The sequence below is a fragment of the Camelus dromedarius genome, chromosome 17 (assembly GCF_036321535.1).
Source record: "Camelus dromedarius isolate mCamDro1 chromosome 17, mCamDro1.pat, whole genome shotgun sequence".
Classification (NCBI taxonomy): Eukaryota; Metazoa; Chordata; class Mammalia; order Artiodactyla; family Camelidae; genus Camelus; species Camelus dromedarius.
The window spans coordinates 23,830,107-23,846,634 of record NC_087452.1 but is presented as its reverse complement, the minus strand read 5'-3'; the positions used below and the strand labels follow the sequence as shown (position 1 = coordinate 23,846,634).

The 16,528-nt window shown below is 52.7% G+C and overlaps 1 protein-coding gene across 1 annotated transcript; it reads right to left on the bottom strand.

The window, feature by feature from the left end:
- Nucleotides 1-5,821: 5,821 nt before the first annotated feature.
- On the bottom strand, nucleotides 5,822-9,680 carry FEZF2 (FEZ family zinc finger 2). Its single transcript, XM_010980957.3, has 5 exons — nucleotides 9,450-9,680; nucleotides 8,159-9,086; nucleotides 7,675-7,809; nucleotides 7,347-7,479; nucleotides 5,822-6,475 (listed from the first exon to the last, which is right to left on the bottom strand). Exons 2-5 carry the CDS (start codon nucleotides 9,026-9,028, stop codon nucleotides 6,216-6,218), a joined length of 1,398 nt encoding a protein of 465 aa, XP_010979259.2. The 5' UTR covers nucleotides 9,029-9,086; nucleotides 9,450-9,680; the 3' UTR covers nucleotides 5,822-6,215.
- Nucleotides 9,681-16,528: the final 6,848 nt, after the last annotated feature.

Genomic DNA, 16,528 nt, shown 5'->3' with positions numbered 1-16,528 from the left:
TTATCTTTCCCAGGCGAGTCACCACCACACACTTTAGGGGGCAGAATGAGGACACTGAAACTCTTTGAGGAGAAAGAGGTCCCAAAATGGCCGAGGACTGAAAAACATTGAAGAAAGGAGAGAAACAATGAAGGTCGTGCATCAGGTCATGTGGCCTTGAGAGGCCGCCTTGATAACAAATATATCAGACTTTGTTCTGCCATAGAAAAGTCTCCTTTTTCTCCCTTCTTCTCTGAAATCCACCTTTCTAGATTGTGTAACACCTCTGTGCTTTGAAAAACAGAACAAGTCTTTCATCTTAGACAACTGTTTTTATTTTGAACTGCAGTACTCTCTCTTCCCCATTCTTTACTTCTAGGCACCAATGTATTTTTTTCCATGAAGCATGAGTGAAGCCTGAAGTGCCAGCCAAGCCCTCAGAAATGTGATAGCTGTTACCAAGGATTTGAGAGGAAGAATACAAAACCCAGAATCAAGATTTCAGTGCTGCACTCTAGCATCTGAGATGGTGCCAATGCCATGGCAAGGATGGAACCAATAAGACATTAAGAAACCACAGAATTTGGAGGGGAGGGTATAGCTCAGTGGTAGAGCACTTGCTTAACATGCGTGAGGTCCTGGGTTCAATCCCTAATACCTCCATCCCCCCCCCCACACACACACACACAGAATTTGTTCTGGGATCCTTAGCTGGTGGACTAAGCTGATTCTGTTTACCTGGCTTTGCTGGGCACTGAGTGTAAAAGACCCCCAAACACCTCTGCTGTTATGACTCCTGGACCTTGATGTTTAATTAAGATGTAAAACATGTCTTAGATAGACAAATATGTTGACCTGTTTTGTTCAAAAGAGGAAGCATTACAGTAAGGTGGTCTCTTAAGGCTCAGATGCACTACGAGAAATAATTTCAATACTCCATTAGGTGATCTACAAGGCTGTGGGTTGTGTCTTCAATGCCCTGCCACCTCTGCTCCATGCAGAATTAGGAAGGTAGACACCTGGGGGTGAAGATATTGTAATGGTTACCAGGAGGCAGAGAAGAAGACTGAATGTGAACTATATGGTGTCTCTGAGGGGCCTGTGGCTCTAGAAGAGAGAGGAACAGTTTGAGGAATGCCAGGGACTAACGACCAGATGACCAGAACTTGTAGGGAATCCTCAAAGGCTAACCTGATATATTTTTCACTCATGAAAGAAACATCCAGAGGGTGGGTGGTGGGTACCAGGAGCTTCAGATCAGCACCTGCCAAGGTGAGGGGCTGGTGGCTGGTGTCTGCTCTGTGATGTGAGCTTACCTTTCTGCTTTTTTTCCTCGCTCTTGGCCTGTTGAGCTCTGTCTCTCTCTGTCCACTGTCCACCAAGGGGCCTGGCTGTGGCTCCCGTTTCTTGGGCTATGTACTTTCAACCAGTTTTGAGCAGCCCCATTTCAGATTGGCCTTTTTATGTTTGATATAAAGAATAGTTGTTGGCCAATTTCATCTTTTCATCGCTGTTCTCTAGGCCTGAATCCAAGCAGTTTGTCAGATGCTCATTAACTCCCCCTTTGGCTCTTTCTAGTGTGTCTCCTAAGCTCATTGTGCCAAGAACTAACGCTTTCTTTTACACGATTCTCTTTCTCTGCTCCATCAGGGAGACAAATTACTTTCCAAAAGGGATCGCCAGGGATGGTTTAATGAGAATTTCTTTGGGGCTAGGCATGGAACGCAATGTAGTTAACATTCGGTGGACTTAATTGGACTTTTCTTTTCTGCCTCTTTTTAAAAAAATCTGAAGCTATCCTGTTAATCTCTCATTTGTAATCAATTGTGTTGACTAAACAAAAGTCTAGGTCGTCTTTTCTTCCTGTCCCAGACAATCCTTTGTTGCCTCTAAATGCCTCATTCTTGAGTGATCCTGGTCTCGTAGATGGGCCCGATTGTTGACAGTTCATTATTGCGCTTTTGTCCATTTAATCTTTCTTGCTGTGTTTTGCATGTGCATGCCTTAATGAGCTCCGTTGGCAATTAACATGTTTCTAGGAGCAAACTGGTTGCTCAGACGTTTGAGAGGGAAGTGCAGGGAAAAGGGCAACGCAGCTGCCTTGAGGTTGTTTATTTCCCAGCGTTTTCTCAAGACTCCTGTCCTCTCTTTGGCAGCACCCCCCCCACCCCAACCCTCAAGCTTATTCGCCCCCTCCCCTCCCCCAGCTCACTCACCAGCAGCACACCTGGATGCCTGGTTGCTGTGACCCTTGGACCTGGCTCCGGTGGCTCCCTATCCTCCTGTGAGCCAAACAGCAAAATGGGGACCTTATAGACCACTTCTGCAGCCAAGGCAAGAGTGCCCCCCAAAATGCGTCTGGATGCTGGCAACTTCTCTATGTCGCTCTTTGCAGAGAGGAACCTCTTACCCGCCTAAGGCAATAGGACTGTACAATCTGTTATGTACAAGGCTGTGGCTTTGGAAGAAGGAGGGTTTTTTTTTTTTTTTTGAGTCTTGCTGGCAAGATTGCTGAAGTGTGAGCAGTCATGGACAGAACAAACATCTTGTAGGGGAAAAGATAATTGGAGTCTTTTTTGTGTCTGTGACAGGAATCCCCTCCCCCGCAATTTGATTTTTTTTTAAATATTTTTTAAGGGCGGCCTCTTCAATTTAATCAAGGTTAGAATATTAATATGCAGCTGATGACTACCTTGTTTAAGTCATTTATGAATATTGCAAACTACAAGTCATGCAAACAGTTTAATATTAAGAGGAGAGAAAAAAAATCAGAAAACAGAGCCTTTCACCCATCAATTCTGATGCATGGGGAATAACCAAGAGGGATCCTAGTTAGAGTGGTGACTGAATGGGTTCAGCACTGGTTTCAGAATCTGCCCTGGCTGTGAAAGGTGTTTAGTCATTGAGACAGAAGTTTCCTTTTCTCTTCACACGGCTTTTCAAGTGAAGGAATCCTTTCTGAAATCCCATACCTGAAGGAAGCAGACATCTTAAACCTGGGAGGAGAGACTTCAAACCTGAGGGAAACAGAACTGCATCCTAAAGATACAGCAGAGCTCTGTTTATCTCCAATTACCGAGAGATGTGAAGTCACACCTTCTCAGGTAAGAGCGATTGACGAGAGCTGGTGTGAAGGCTAAGTAACGAATCAGGTGATGAGGAAACAACCTCGAGGAGGTTGGACTATTCAAGTAACTCTGCTCAGGTTTACCCCAGAGCCACAGTTCCTGGCCTCTTCCCGATGGCAGAGACAGACGAGCAGTCCCAGAGAGAGATGCCTTCTGCCCCACCCTGTGGTTTTATTTCACTTGCTGTCTCATTTGCAAACATAGGCTCTTCACCCCGCTCCAGAACTGCCCCCTGGAAACAAATTTCTCCGGTTTATGTGATGCACAACCCTTTTAGTCTTTCTCCTGGGAAAACGTATTACGGAAGAACTTCCTCAAAGTTCTTTCTCTGGATGGTCGGAAAGTTATTTCCCTGGATGGAGGTGTCCCATCTATCTTTTTACTTATCTTTTCTTCTTACAGGAAAAGAGGAGAACTGGGCCACGAGCCCCATTGGCAGACCCAACTGTTTAATCTACTTCTCTAAGAATTCTAAATTTTGTGGTGTCTGCCCCCTTGCCCAAAGTTCTGGAACTATTCAGGAAGAAAGTGGGCTTGTCCTGACCATTGTCTGGCTCCAAGAAGCGCATCTGCCAAGGATCCTTTCAGGAACGCATAAGGAAAGGATTTTTGTTACAGCTGTCGGAGGGCACCCAGAAATGGGGGAGGGGCGTGTGTCTAGGAGGCGGGGCTAATAAAACCTAGTAAGATAACAGGGAAAGGAGCTGACTCCTCAAACCAGCCCGCAAACCCCCAGGGGGTGGATGTCTGGGAAGAGCAAGGCGTTATTTCCATATCTTTAGCCGCCAAGTCCTCCTCGCCCATTGTGGGGTTTCCTGGGGTTTGTGGCATCCACCGAGATTTCGGAGTTAAATCTGCATATCCCTCTGGGTCCCAATCTCCCCTCAGCGAAATGCAGCCAGAACGAGCTAACATTTAAATTCCTCCTCGCTTCCTCGTCCCCCCTCCCCTGGCTGAGTCTTCCCAGACTTGGGAGGGGGGGGGGAGGAATACAAAAAAACGAGGACGCTCTCCTTTCAGGAAATGGAATTCTAATGTACACGTTCCTATTTCTGAATCGGAGGTACTAAAAATACCCGCGCGACAGCCTGAGGAAGCTGTCGCTGTCCTCCGTGCAAACAAAATCGACAATTCTTCCCCGCGCAATGGGTCTGCGAATGGGGCGAGGGGTGAGGACCCAGCCTTTGGCTGTGACAAGGACAGAGCTTCCACCCAGCAGCCGAACGTCTTTCCCCCGGGTCCCAACTGTGATATTCGTCCTCCACCGACGACGACTGAAGGCACTTTGGGTTTTCTAAAAGCCTAGACTTCGAATCCTGACCCTACTTAGTGCCGTGACCCTAGGCATGTCATTTAGCTTTTGTCTCTGCCTCAATTTCTTCGTCCGTCCACAAGGTGGGAATATTCACCCCCAGCTTGCGGATTGTGAACCCCGGAAAGAATGTGCTTTGAGTTCCTGGCTTAGAGCAAGGGCTTGGGAAATGAGAGCTTCTCTGATTATGGGAGCCCCTGGCGCGAGCAGCACTGAGCGCCTGCTGTATACCGGGCTTTGGGATAATCCTCACTCGAGTCACTTGCAGAGTTACTTGGGGGTTTTCTTTTGCATTAACCATCGTTCCCTCCAAATAGCCTCCACCTGCAGTGGAAATCCGCATGGAATCAGCGCCCAGACGCCGCCGCCCTAGCCTTTGCAATGGCGAGGCTGCGTGGAAGCGCACTCCCCGGCCCCGCGCCACATTTCCTCCCGGCGCTGGGGAACATTGTTCCAGAAAACGTGGGTTGAATCGCCGTGCGAATATTAGGAAGGGGGGGGGGTGGTGCAGGAGGAGAAGGCCCGGCGCGCCGAGCCAGTAATCCGAGCTCTTGATTATCCAGATTCGGATCAAACGGGGCGGCGGCGGCCGGCCCCCTCCTGGGAATGATTAGATGATTAATGTAATGCTGTTTGAAGGGTCTCTGTTTTCTCTCTTAATTTGGGTCATTACTTAGAAAGCAAGCGTGAGATCATTTCATCAGCGTGTTCGGCGGCGGAGATAGCTATTCAGGAAATGGGCTAACCGCGCGGTAATCAGGACGCCGGGGTTGGCGGCTGTGAGCGGCGGGATCCCGGGTGCGCCCTCCCGCGGCAGGGCGCACGGCACCCGCACCCGGAGGCCGGCCCCAGACCACAGCACGAGCCGGAGAGCCCCAGAGGCCCCGCTGAGCTGGCACCCTTGGCCTCCAGCTCTCCTCTCAAGAAAGGAGTGGCTCCCCTTAGGTCACCCAGAGAAGGGGACGTGCCCAGAAGCACCGCGGCGGAGCAGTGCCTTGGCCCTTTACCCCCGTGTGACGCGGCGCTTAGCTCCAGGACACGCACTCAAAACCTGCTCTCCCAGACCCAGCCACTTTTAACCCCTTCCTCTTTTAAAAAATTTTCTCACCCAATAAGGCAACACCCAGAATCCCTAGCGTCGAAACAGTCACCAAATAAAAACTTGGCACCACTTGGGGGCCGCCGTGGGCCTTTGCGCCCTGACTCCTGGGGGGTCTAAACACGCTAGCGCCGCCAGAGGACCGATTTGGTCTCACCCCATCCCAGCGCCCCAGAGGAAGTCGCATTTGGGCAGGGAAATGCTATAAACGCTTAATGCCTTTTTATTTTTTGGGATTGCTGAGCTGACCTCGCGGCGAGGGGAGAGGGAGGGAAAGAAAAGACGCACTAATGCTTCTGTTTATTGAGTTATGTATGTATATATTCCGTGTTCGCTTGTACAGGAGGATTTACAGGCTGTATAAAGATGGCTGGGGGGCGCCGCGCTCTTCCGGGACGTTCACGTGACAGACTGGGGTTAAAACCCGTTGCCCGAGGAGAAGTCGAGGCCTGGAATTAAATAAATTTCGGCGCACTGGGTTTAAATAAGTTTCCCGAATATACAAAGGTGGGAGCCAGCCGTTTGTTGCCAGTCATCGAGGAAACGTTTAGCTTTCCAAAAATATGCTGGTTTCGATAAATAGATTTTAGCCTCTCTGCTATAGCTTTTTTCTTTCTTTTAATTTTAGAAATAAGTTTATACGCGTGATCTGTTTGGGGGCTGGATGGGGCTGGAAGGGAGGGCGAGGCAGTAGCTCTCAGCTCTGCACTGTCCGAGCCAGGTCCTTTGTGGAGGGGGCAGCGGGGCCCACGCTGTCGTGGAGTTTGCGCACGTGTTTCTTTAAGTCAAAGTTTCTGCAAAACCCTTTGCCGCAAGTGGCGCACGTGAAAGGCTTCTTGTCGTTGTGGGTGTGCATGTGGAAAGTCAGGTTGTAGACCTGGTGGAAGGCCTTGTTGCAGATGGTGCATTTGTACTGCTTCTCGCCGCTGTGGGTCAGCTTGTGGTTCTTGTAGTTCCCTACAGGAGACCAAAAACAAAAAAGGGAGGGGGGAGTGAAGTGGGATGGGGGGGGGTGTCCGGGTGTCCTGGGGTTGGCTCAGGTGCCCGCGCAAAGAAGGCGACGCTTGGCTAGGCGGGCGCGACCTCTCCGAGTGAAGAAGTTGTCAAACTTCGTACGCGTCAAGCCTGGGGCTCTCACGACAGGATGGAGGGCCGAGTCCCGCGTAGCCGCCCCGCGTCCCTGCCCCGCCGGGGCCTGAGGCCGGCGGAGCGACCCTCCCGCTGTGCTCTGCCGGCCCGGAAACTTTTGCGCAGCACATCGAGTCCTTCTCCCGGCTGCTGCCTCGCTCGTAGAAATTCGCAGGAACCCGGGCTTCGTCCCTTATTATTTTCCTTCTCATTTTAAAAGTTACTCCCTCTGGTCTCCTAACTACTACTTGGAGATCCGAGAGTGCCCTGGAAAATCCAAGCGGGGTGCCGGGGACAGTGGTGGTTTCCCCCAAGTCTAAGCCTAAGATGTTCCCAGGAGGTGGATTTTGCCTCGATTTTTTTTTTTTTTTTCATTTCAAAGGAGAGTCCCGGCTACAAAGGGAAGCTTTTTCTATAGGGCAATACCTTGTCTTTTTCTTACTTCCTTTCCCTCTGCCCCTTCCTTCCCACCTCCCAAATTCGGAGTCTCCCCATGCAACCAGCCTCAGTGCCGCGAGGTCTACTAACCCGCCCGCAGAGCTTCCACCCAAACCCTGCACAACCCGATTCCAAAGAAATGCTGCGCCAGAGCCTTCGGCTCTCGCGCTCCCTCTCTCCGGATCCTTCTTTGCCTTTCCGCTAGCAGTGACCTGCCGAGTCCCGAGGTGAGGTGAGGAGTGGGCCTTGCCCCGCACGTTACCTTTTTGGTGAAAACCTTTGCCGCAAAATTCGCAGACGAAGGGCTTGTAGCCCGCGTGGATGCGGATGTGCGTGTTGAGCGTGGAGCTGCGGTTGAAGGCTTTGCCGCACTGGTTGCATTTATGCGGCTTTTCCTGCGGAGAGGGGCGCGCGCACCGTGAGGCCAAGGCCTGGGCGGGGAGAGGCCACCTCGGGGGCACCTTGAAGGGACAAGGGCCCCTAGTGGGGGTGGGATAAGGGGAACCCTTGGTCATCCTCTCCCCAACGCCGTCGCTCAGGCGCCGGGTGTTGGGTACGTACGGGTTGGGCCGGACCCGAGGGCCACGTACCTGGGTGTGAATAATTTTGTGTCTGCAGAGCGTGCTGGCCTGGCGGAAGCCTTTGCCGCAGACTTTGCACACGAACGGTCTGGCTCCCGTGTGGACCGGCATGTGGCGGGTGAGGTTATAGTGAGCGTTAAACACCTATGGAAGCACACAAGGGGACCTTGTGGCGTGTCCGTCCGAGAGTCCAGAGTCAGCCTGGGCAGGGCACAGCCTACCTCCCCCAACCAACAACCCCCTTCGGAAGCCAGAGCCCTTTTCATTTTGCAAAGAGCTTCCCAACCCACCGCTCATGCCAGTCCTGTGTGGCCACTGACAAAGGCATCCCCATTTTACGGAATAGGAAACTGAGGCCCAACTGCGCCCCCAATTCGAGCAGACGGCTACTGGGGAGCTCCTAAGCTTGAGGAAGGGGGCAGTCCAGGCTGCCTCAGGCAAGCAGCCGCCTCTTCTCACCCCTCCCGGCGCCCCCGCGGACCCCGGGCCTCACCTTGCCGCACACCTCACAGGTGAAGTTTTTGGGCTTGCCGTCTGCGGAGCCCCCGGGCAGTTTGCCGTGGCCTTTGACGCCGCTGCGCTCGGCTGTCAAGGCTGAGTTCTCCTTCAGCACCTGCTCCAATGGCGCGGGCAAGCGCTCCTTATGGGCATACGGGGCCGGATGGGGGAACTTGTCCGCGGCTAGGCCGGCCAACTTGGCGTTCTCTAGCAAAAAGAGCTTGGGGTGCGCAGCCAGGGCGGCGGGAGCCTGTGCGTTGAGGAGGCCAGACGGGAAGAGGTGGCCACCAAGGAGCTCAGACGGCGGGTACGCGGAAGAGTCCAGGTAGTTGAAGTAGTAGAGCGAGCCGCTGGCCGGCAGCCCCACCGCCTGGTTGATGACCTGAGGCTTGATGACCCTGCCCGCGGGCAGCGCAGACGGCGCCAGGCCCAGCTCGGCCTTGCAGCATACGCCACAGTTGGTTTTGCACAAGCCGCTGGCGCCGCACACCGGGGCCCCTCCGCCGCCGCCGCCGCCGCCGCCGCCTCCTCCTCCTCCTCCTCCTCCTCCACCGCCGCCGCCCGCCCGGAGGCTGCTTTTCCAGAGCTCGGAGTAACTGAGCAGCGTCTTGGACGGCACCTCGTAGCCTAGGGGCTGGAGAGGGATCATGCAGGGCAGCGGAGAGCAGAGGTTGAGCAATTTCTTGCTCTGGCCGCCGTCCGCCTCCAGTGCCCCAGGTCGGGGCTCAAAGGGAGCACGAGGCTCCGACGTCTTAGCCATGATGCGCTCGATGGAGAAGGCCAGCGTCTTGGAAGTGGCCGGCGACGCTCCGGCGCGCGGGCAGGCAGGGGGCACCATGGTCTCCAGGGAAGCCGAGCTTGCCATGGCGCGCCGAGCCGAGCGGTGCCGGACTGGGCCAGGGTGCAGCCTCTCTCCTCTAAGTCTGCATTCCGGAAAAGGCAGGGAGGGAAACCGCAATTTAATAAGCACCTTGTCGGGTCCAGGTCACCCATTTGCATTCAAATGAACAGGGGCAGGACAAAGTGCACCCAAGGGTTCCAAATTACCGCCCATTAACCCTGCGCGCAAAGGAACCCACCAGCCCCTGCCCTGGGACTTTGAAAGGGGGAGAAAGGGGGAGGGTTTATAAGGGAAAAAGAGAGAGAGAGAAAAAGAAAGAAAGAAAAGAGCCTCAAATTAAGCCCCCTGAGCCGCTCCCTGGACCCCGGCCTCCGCCACGCGTGCTGGGAGCCGGACAGGGAAGGGGCAAAGTTAAAGAGGACCAGGAGAACCACCTCGCATTTACCTCTTTCCCCCACCGCCAAGGAGATGCGTTCCGAGCCATGCAGCGTGTCTCCTCTGTCACATTTTGATGGCAAACATCTTCCCCTCCGCGTGAGATCACTGTCTTTTACATTCAGCTGACATCACATGAAGTCACTTGAAGTGGAATGACATGGGCGGCGGCGCGGCTCCCGTAGCGGCCCCTGTGTTCCACCGCGCCTGCCGGCCGCCGCCGCCACCGCCCCTCAAACTTTAAAAGGAGGCAACTGGCGCCCGCGCTCCCCTCGGGAAAGTGCGAGCGGTTCGCGAATCGGGAAGGAGGGAAGAGACGGGAGGGGGAGGGGGAAGGAATCGTGATGGTTTTGCCGGTGGAAAAAAAAAGGGGGGGGGGGAGCCCAAACCCAGGCTGAGTTCCGTGCGTGATTCACAACTTTGGGGGCCTACAGATTTGCGGGACGCGGGGAGGGCAAAGGGTCCTGGACGCGCCGATCCAAAGGGCCCCTGGGTGTCCGTCTAGTCGCCGAAGTATCCCTTAGCCCTCTGCAGCCGAGCTGGGCATCGTGCTAATAAACTGCCATTTACCCACGGAGCCGGCGCCAGCCCCGAACACGCGCAAATGATAATTACCTCATTAGGATGTGGCGCATGGACGCGGGCGCCGCGTTTGGAGGGGGGAACTTGTTAATGGGGAAATATTAATTTATGCAAAAACAAGGAGCTCGCCTTGGCTGGCGTCGGAGGTCGGGGGAGAGCTCCCGCAGCCTAAGGGCGACCCCGTAGCGTCCGGAAGAGCAAGGCCGCGCGCCCAGATCCCGGGGGCCCCGGTGCCCCGCGAGTGCGCCTCCCCCTCTCTGGCCAGCTCTCCGCCTGCGGCTGGGGGAGACTGCACTGCGAGCTGGAGGATTGTTTGGGCTCCTAATCGATCAGAATCACTGATCTGTGATCGGCTTTTGTGGCAAAGCCCGGCTCTGCCACTGGTTTAGGGCTGCGTGTGGGGAGGATTCGGAGGGCAGCTCTCCCCGCTGATGGGTACTTACTGTTTGTATAATTGAGAAGGTCCAATCTCCACCTGTTTAAGGAGCAGATTGAAACAGCAGAACCTCCCCTGGATCCTATTAAAACGTTTTTCCTCCTAAGGCCATTCAGTCGAACCAATTTTCCGAAGTGATTCATAGAGCTGAATTCTGCCAAGGCAGTTCTTTCACTTTTAGCCACTAAAGCACCGCGTGGAACCGGGTTTTGTGTTTTTCTAAAATAAAGAGAAGGATTATCAGAGGGGAGAGGGAGGAGGACTGAAGAGGGGCGGGCAGAGACTTAGTGTGGCCAGAGGTACAAGCAGAGGGAAGAAAAGGCCCTTTTCTAGACAGGCCCCAAGTAAGTTCGGAGGAATTCAGCGTTTTGTGCCTGGCGCACAAAAGCTGCGCGCTCGGCTCTCGGTTTGGAGGGGCTGAATTCATCTGTTTGCAGACCATTCCACCTGCGTATCACAACAAACTGCTCAAAGACGCTCCAGCACTTTCAACAGGCCGGGTGCTCTTGGCGACAACAAAAGTGATCGAGGCTGAGGGTTCTTATGGGGAAGGGGTGGGGGTGGCTTGCGAGAGAGCAAAGGAGAGAATTAGGTTTAGGAAAGGAGGAGGGGGGTGCAGGGCTTTTTTTTTTTTTTTTAACTTTTGATCGGTTTTGTTTGCGGGACAATTATATCTTGCCAGCCGGCTTTTGCAAGACCTCGAGCTTTATAACCACAACTACAGTTTGAGGGGATTACGGTGGTTATAATATGAGCAAACAGGGTTGCGGGTTTGATAGTGAATTCCATCTCCAAAGACACGCGATCTTGTGGAGCCCAAGAAGCTGCTAGAGGGATGAAAACCCTCTCCTTTTTCACTCAAGAACAGGTCTGCAGGGGCTGAGTACCCCATCCCAGGCCTCTCTGCTGCAAAACATCCCAGGAAAACCGTTAGGGGAAAAGACAGGAAAGGTCTAGTTTTAAATTCAGGCAAACCACTCCTTTTTCCCCTTCAGAAGTTCTCTCTCCTACCCACTCCCCCTCTGACGTGCAACTGCAGACAGGATATTGACATGGCAGGTGAAGGAAAGGAAAAAGGTGTACTTGGAAATCTAGGAGGGGGAACAAAGAGAGAGGTCTCCGAGGGAAAGTGGTCTGGATGGCGAGTGCCGTGGGTTAATTTTTCCATCCTGCCATGCTTGGAAACTACCCCTAAATTCAGCAGTCTTGAATCTATTCTCCAGTACTCCCCCCACCAAAAAAAAAAAAAAAAAAAGAAGAAGAAGAAGAAGAAGAAGAAAGAAACTTCCAGATTTCAAAGCTAGAAAGAGGCTAGCTCTTCTGGAGGAGAACATTTCCAAACAGCCCATTTAATTAAGATGTTCAGAGAGGCACAATTCCAGACTCAATATACCCCCTTCCCTATGTTCATGTGAAAACAAGAACACAGATGAACTCCCTCCTTCCCGCCCCCCCAGCCCCCACCAAACAGGAAACAAACCAACAACTCACCCTGACATTGAAAGAGTATCAGTACACCCGCAGGGGCTCAAACCCCGAATTTCTATCCCGACTTTCCCGTGGATCCCGTTCAGCCATCAGCACTGCACCCCAACCCCCTTTCCAAATTGGGTAATTGTTGATCTCGGCAGCAGCTCGTAAGATCTGCTAGTTTGAAGGCTCCATCAGGCTGAAAGGCTTCCAAAGGCTTCCCGTGAACCTGCCTTACCATCCCCAGTGCTTTTTGTAGCTGCATAAGCCATCTCTCTCTCCCCGGCATCACAAAGGAGTGCTACCTCCGCAGAAAGAAAACATTTGGGTAAAAACAAGTTGCCCCTAATGTGCCTCTCCTTCCAAATGTTGGGTGAATACACTGGCTTTTATGAAAGTATTTAATTAGCTTCCACAAACTTCTCCTTCCCTCGCCTGCAGATTATATTGAAGTGGAGGGTTGAAAACTATTTTACACCTTGCCACTCACATGTTAATTAATCTCTATCTAACCCTAATTGCAGTTTATTCAAGCACCGCTCAACAGCTCACCCACACAATAAACACTGATCCTACTTTTATACATATTACTTCAAGTTAACACATTGAGTAATTAACTCCAGTACCAACTAATAGTGCAAACAAATATTTTCTGTAAACGAGATGATTTCAGGCAGAAGAATAGAGGACTAGGGAAATGTGGCACTTGGTGGAGGGAGTGCTGAGATTTCGATTTGCTGCCCCTCAGCCCTCCAAATTCATTCTCACTGCAGCGTCTCCCCCCTCCCCAGGCTGAAAATGCTTTTAAAAAGGAGGGCAGGGGGCAGTATTAAAATTTGACTATTGTAGGGAGCTGTTGAAGGGGTTTTGTGAGAATAAGGGTGACTTTTTTTCTACCTACACATTTTCAGTGAGGGGGAAAAAAAAAAACCAAAATAACTCGACAGGAGGGGCAAACAGGAGGCTCCAGGGACCCGTAGCTGTATTTCAGGGATGTGGATCCATTCATAACAAAGTTTTCCGAAACCTCCCACGTTAAAGAAATCCTGTCCTTTAAAGGAATAGTTTCCCAATGGAAGTGACAGGAGGCCGTTGTAAGAGATCAGAAGTCCCAGTCTCTCTGCCAGTCCAGACTGGTACACAAGTCTGGAGTGCCTGGGAGTCAGCCGCCAGCCGGCCCAAGCGAGGCACCTGACCTGCAGGCACGCGGCCGCAGCCCAAGCCAGGCCCGCTAGGCCTCACTCAGCGAGCGCTCCGCCCCGGGGGCGGGATTCCGGGGTTGGACGCCGGTAATCCCCGGGGCACCCGGGCCTGGTGACGGCCAGCCTTGCTGGACGGCGCGGGTTGCACCCATCGCGCTCGGCCTACCGGCCTCGGCCCCACCGTGAGGTCCTCCTCCGCCCTGCGGCCTCGGCTTCGGGCCTGTCTCCTTCTGGGCGCCTCAGCCGAAAGCCAGACGCTGTCGCCTCGGCCCATCTGGCCCACATTCCGGCCTCCACACCTCGGGCGGGGGTGGGGAAACACTGCCAGAGTTAAGCCTGACGCCCCTCGGCGGCCTGTGCTCTTCCCACGCTGCAGAGCGGGGTGCCGAAGCCCGGCGCTCTGCAGCTCCGCCGGGCCTGACCCGGACCGCGACCTCGGGGATCTGCGGCAGTGGGACGCCGCACCGGGGCCAAGCCACTCCGCACACCGCTGCCTGGGGATCCAGGCTCAACCCCAACGACTGGAGCGCCGTGTTTTAATTGAAATCGCAGGTTTAAGCACAGCTGGCGGCTGTCTATTGATTTTGCAGAGGCTTCTCTTGTGGGAAGCGTATTAAATATGACTGGCCCGGCTAGAGTCCTCCTCCTCCTGCCCCCTCCCTCACGCCTTTTTTTTTATGGTCACTAACCTGAACATCGTTAAGGATGGCTTTGGCTTTAAAAAAGTTGTTTTAATGCCAGAAATCGCCCTCACTTTAGAACACATTACTTAGCAGACGCCTTCGCCGTGTGTAGACAACCTCAGAGGAAACACTCTTTCTTGGGCAAAAACTCACACATTTGTACCACTTCTGGGATCACAGAGGGAAAAGGCAAGAATTTCTACTTCAAAAAGGTGTCACAATTCCAGCCCTGGTGCCTTGTGTCTCCTGGTTCTAGATAAATGCTATTATTATCATCATTTTTTATTTTTTTTCTCACCTGATTTTTCGGTTGCAGTACATAACACAGCAACCTCTGCCACCTCCCCAGGGAGTTAAGTAGCTTGGGGGCGCTCGGGGCTGCTGAGTTTGGGGAAACACCCACTGGGCAGATTTGATGTCCTTTCTCCCTGCTGCTCCCTAACTCGTTTGGGAAAAACAAAAACCAAACCAAACCAACCAACCAACCAACCAACCAAACCCAGACCAAACTTTATGGTTTAAGGAGTCTCTTTCCCACCCTTCCTCCCCTTTCCTTACATCCTTCTAAAGGGACTTTTAGGATCTGATTTACATGGTGCTGCGCTTAACTGCTGAAAATAGATGAACTTCTGAAGAGAAATTCTCCTGCGATCCTCTTTTTTCCCCCCACCCCCCAAGGAAGCATTTTATTGAAAACATTCGAACCGGCTTGCCAGTGGCAGACTTGTCCAAAGGCGCAGGGGCCTCGGCCTTCGGTGCGCGCCGCTTGCAGGATTAGCGCGGCCGGGAGACAAAGAGCCCCTGATAGCCCGGCCAGGCGAGGCTGGGCGCGCCCGGAGAGCTCCCGGGTTCCCGGTACCCGCGCGGAGCGCGCGCGAGCACAGTCTTGGGCCCGGGCCTCCAGGGACAGATGGGCCAGAGCCGTCTGCATCTGCCCGCGTCCTCGGGGATGCTGCGGCGCCCACAGCCAGGGTGGCGGAGCGCCCGTCCCACTGTACCCGGCTGTTCGCGGCGCCCCTCGCATTCGGGGACTGGTTTGCAAATCTCAGTGCACCCACAGACTGGTTTTCACCCTTGAACGGGAGAGGCGCCTATAAATCAAGAGCAGCCGGTTTTAAAGCCACGGGGCGGGGGGTGGGGGTGGGGGCGCGCTGGTGCAAACCTATCACGATTTCCAGAACCCTCCCTACCCCCTCCGCGACCACATCAGAGGACTTTCACCGCATCTTCAGAAATCTGGGCAGTGTGTGTGCTCCTAGGCCAGAGGGAATCTCCCAAAAGAGCAGATCCGCTGTCTCTACGCACGCAAGTTTGCTGCGCTCTCCTCTCTGCTTCAGACGCATATATAAGCACACATGCATATATATGCGCATGCATGCATATTGTGTGTCTCTGTATATATATTCACTGCTATCGACAACTCTGCACTTAGAAATGCCGTTTGATCAGGACTCTGATCCAATACCTGCACGCGGCAATTCGCCAGAGGATGTGTCATTTTCCCAGGCGTAGTGGGGGCAGGTAGTCGGCTCACACAAACGCCTTTTCCTCTTGCCACGCGATTTTGATGTGCACCCCAAAGGAAACAATACTTTACAAAGAACAATTATGATATATATCACACACCATGTACATCTATATGAGTGTGGGTAATACACATATGAAATACATATATTTATTTTTTTTCATGAAATAAAAAGGCATTTTGGTGAGTGACAGGCCCTGCGTAGTTCGGGAGCTGTCTATTTCTAACTCCCCCGGAAGCTGAGGATCCTCCATGTTATTTAACTTGGCAGCTAGTTAAACTCCGCGGTGGAGCCTGCCCGAAGGTATTAGCGTTAAGTGCTAAGAGCTGGAGTTAAGCCGGCAGTGAAAAGGAGGGACTGGAGGGGCCAAAGGGGTGAGAGGAACTGATTCTAGGTTCGCCCAAACTTCTGGAAGTTTGCCGGGCAGAGTAGGTCTGAGTCGGATGGCCCATTGGATACGAACGCTTTGATTTCTTTACAAGCGAATCAGATCTCTCGATTCTGCTTTGGTTGGTTGGTTTGGTTTGGTTTTGCTAGGAACTTCCCAGATGTGCGTGAGAACGGAAAAGTTCTATCCTGCCTAGGCTTCTTCAGTTCTCACGCGTTCAGCCAAGTCCCGCCTTCTCCTCATCTGGGTAAAGATTTCTGTCTGTGAGCTCACCCCTGGAGTTTGCAGTTTGGCTTACCTAAAGACAAAACGCAAATTGCGAAAATTGCAAAAATGCTAAGGAGGGCTCCACTAAGAATGAATCAATCTCTTTCTGCCTCCATCTCTGTCTCCCTGACACACACACAGACCCTCTCTCTTTGGGGATTTAACTAGGGTAGCAATCAGCAGATGACTACTTATTACTGAGGACCTCTTACATGCTAGGCACAGTACTAGCTACAAATGTGCTCTAGTGGGTTCTCAGTTCTGTCCTATGAAGTCATCATATGTAATCAATGTGCCCATTATACAGATTTGAGGCCAGATAACATGTCCAAGGCCACATAACTGGCAAGAGGTTGTTTGCAGAAACTGTACTCCTAAGATGATGCCAAAAGCCCTGAGCTGGCTGGTGGAGTGTAAACTGGGACAAACACTTTGGAAAATTGGTTGGCACTGCCCATTAAAGTTGAATATTTGCATTTCTCATGAGCCAGCAATTCCACTCCTAAGTATATACCCAACAGAATGTTCACAAAAA

Excerpts from the sequence above, each read along its gene's own strand:
- FEZF2 (XM_010980957.3), bottom strand. The coding sequence starts at position 9,028 with ATGGCAAGCTCGGCTTCCCTGGAGACCATGGTGCCCCCTGCCTGCCCG. Across the intron at positions 7,810-8,158 it reads CCTGTGAGGTGTGCGGCAAG|GTGTTTAACGCTCACTATAA; the intron begins GTGAGGCCCGGG and ends GTGCTTCCATAG. Across the intron at positions 7,480-7,674 it reads ACAAAATTATTCACACCCAG|GAAAAGCCGCATAAATGCAA; the intron begins GTACGTGGCCCT and ends CCCTCTCCGCAG.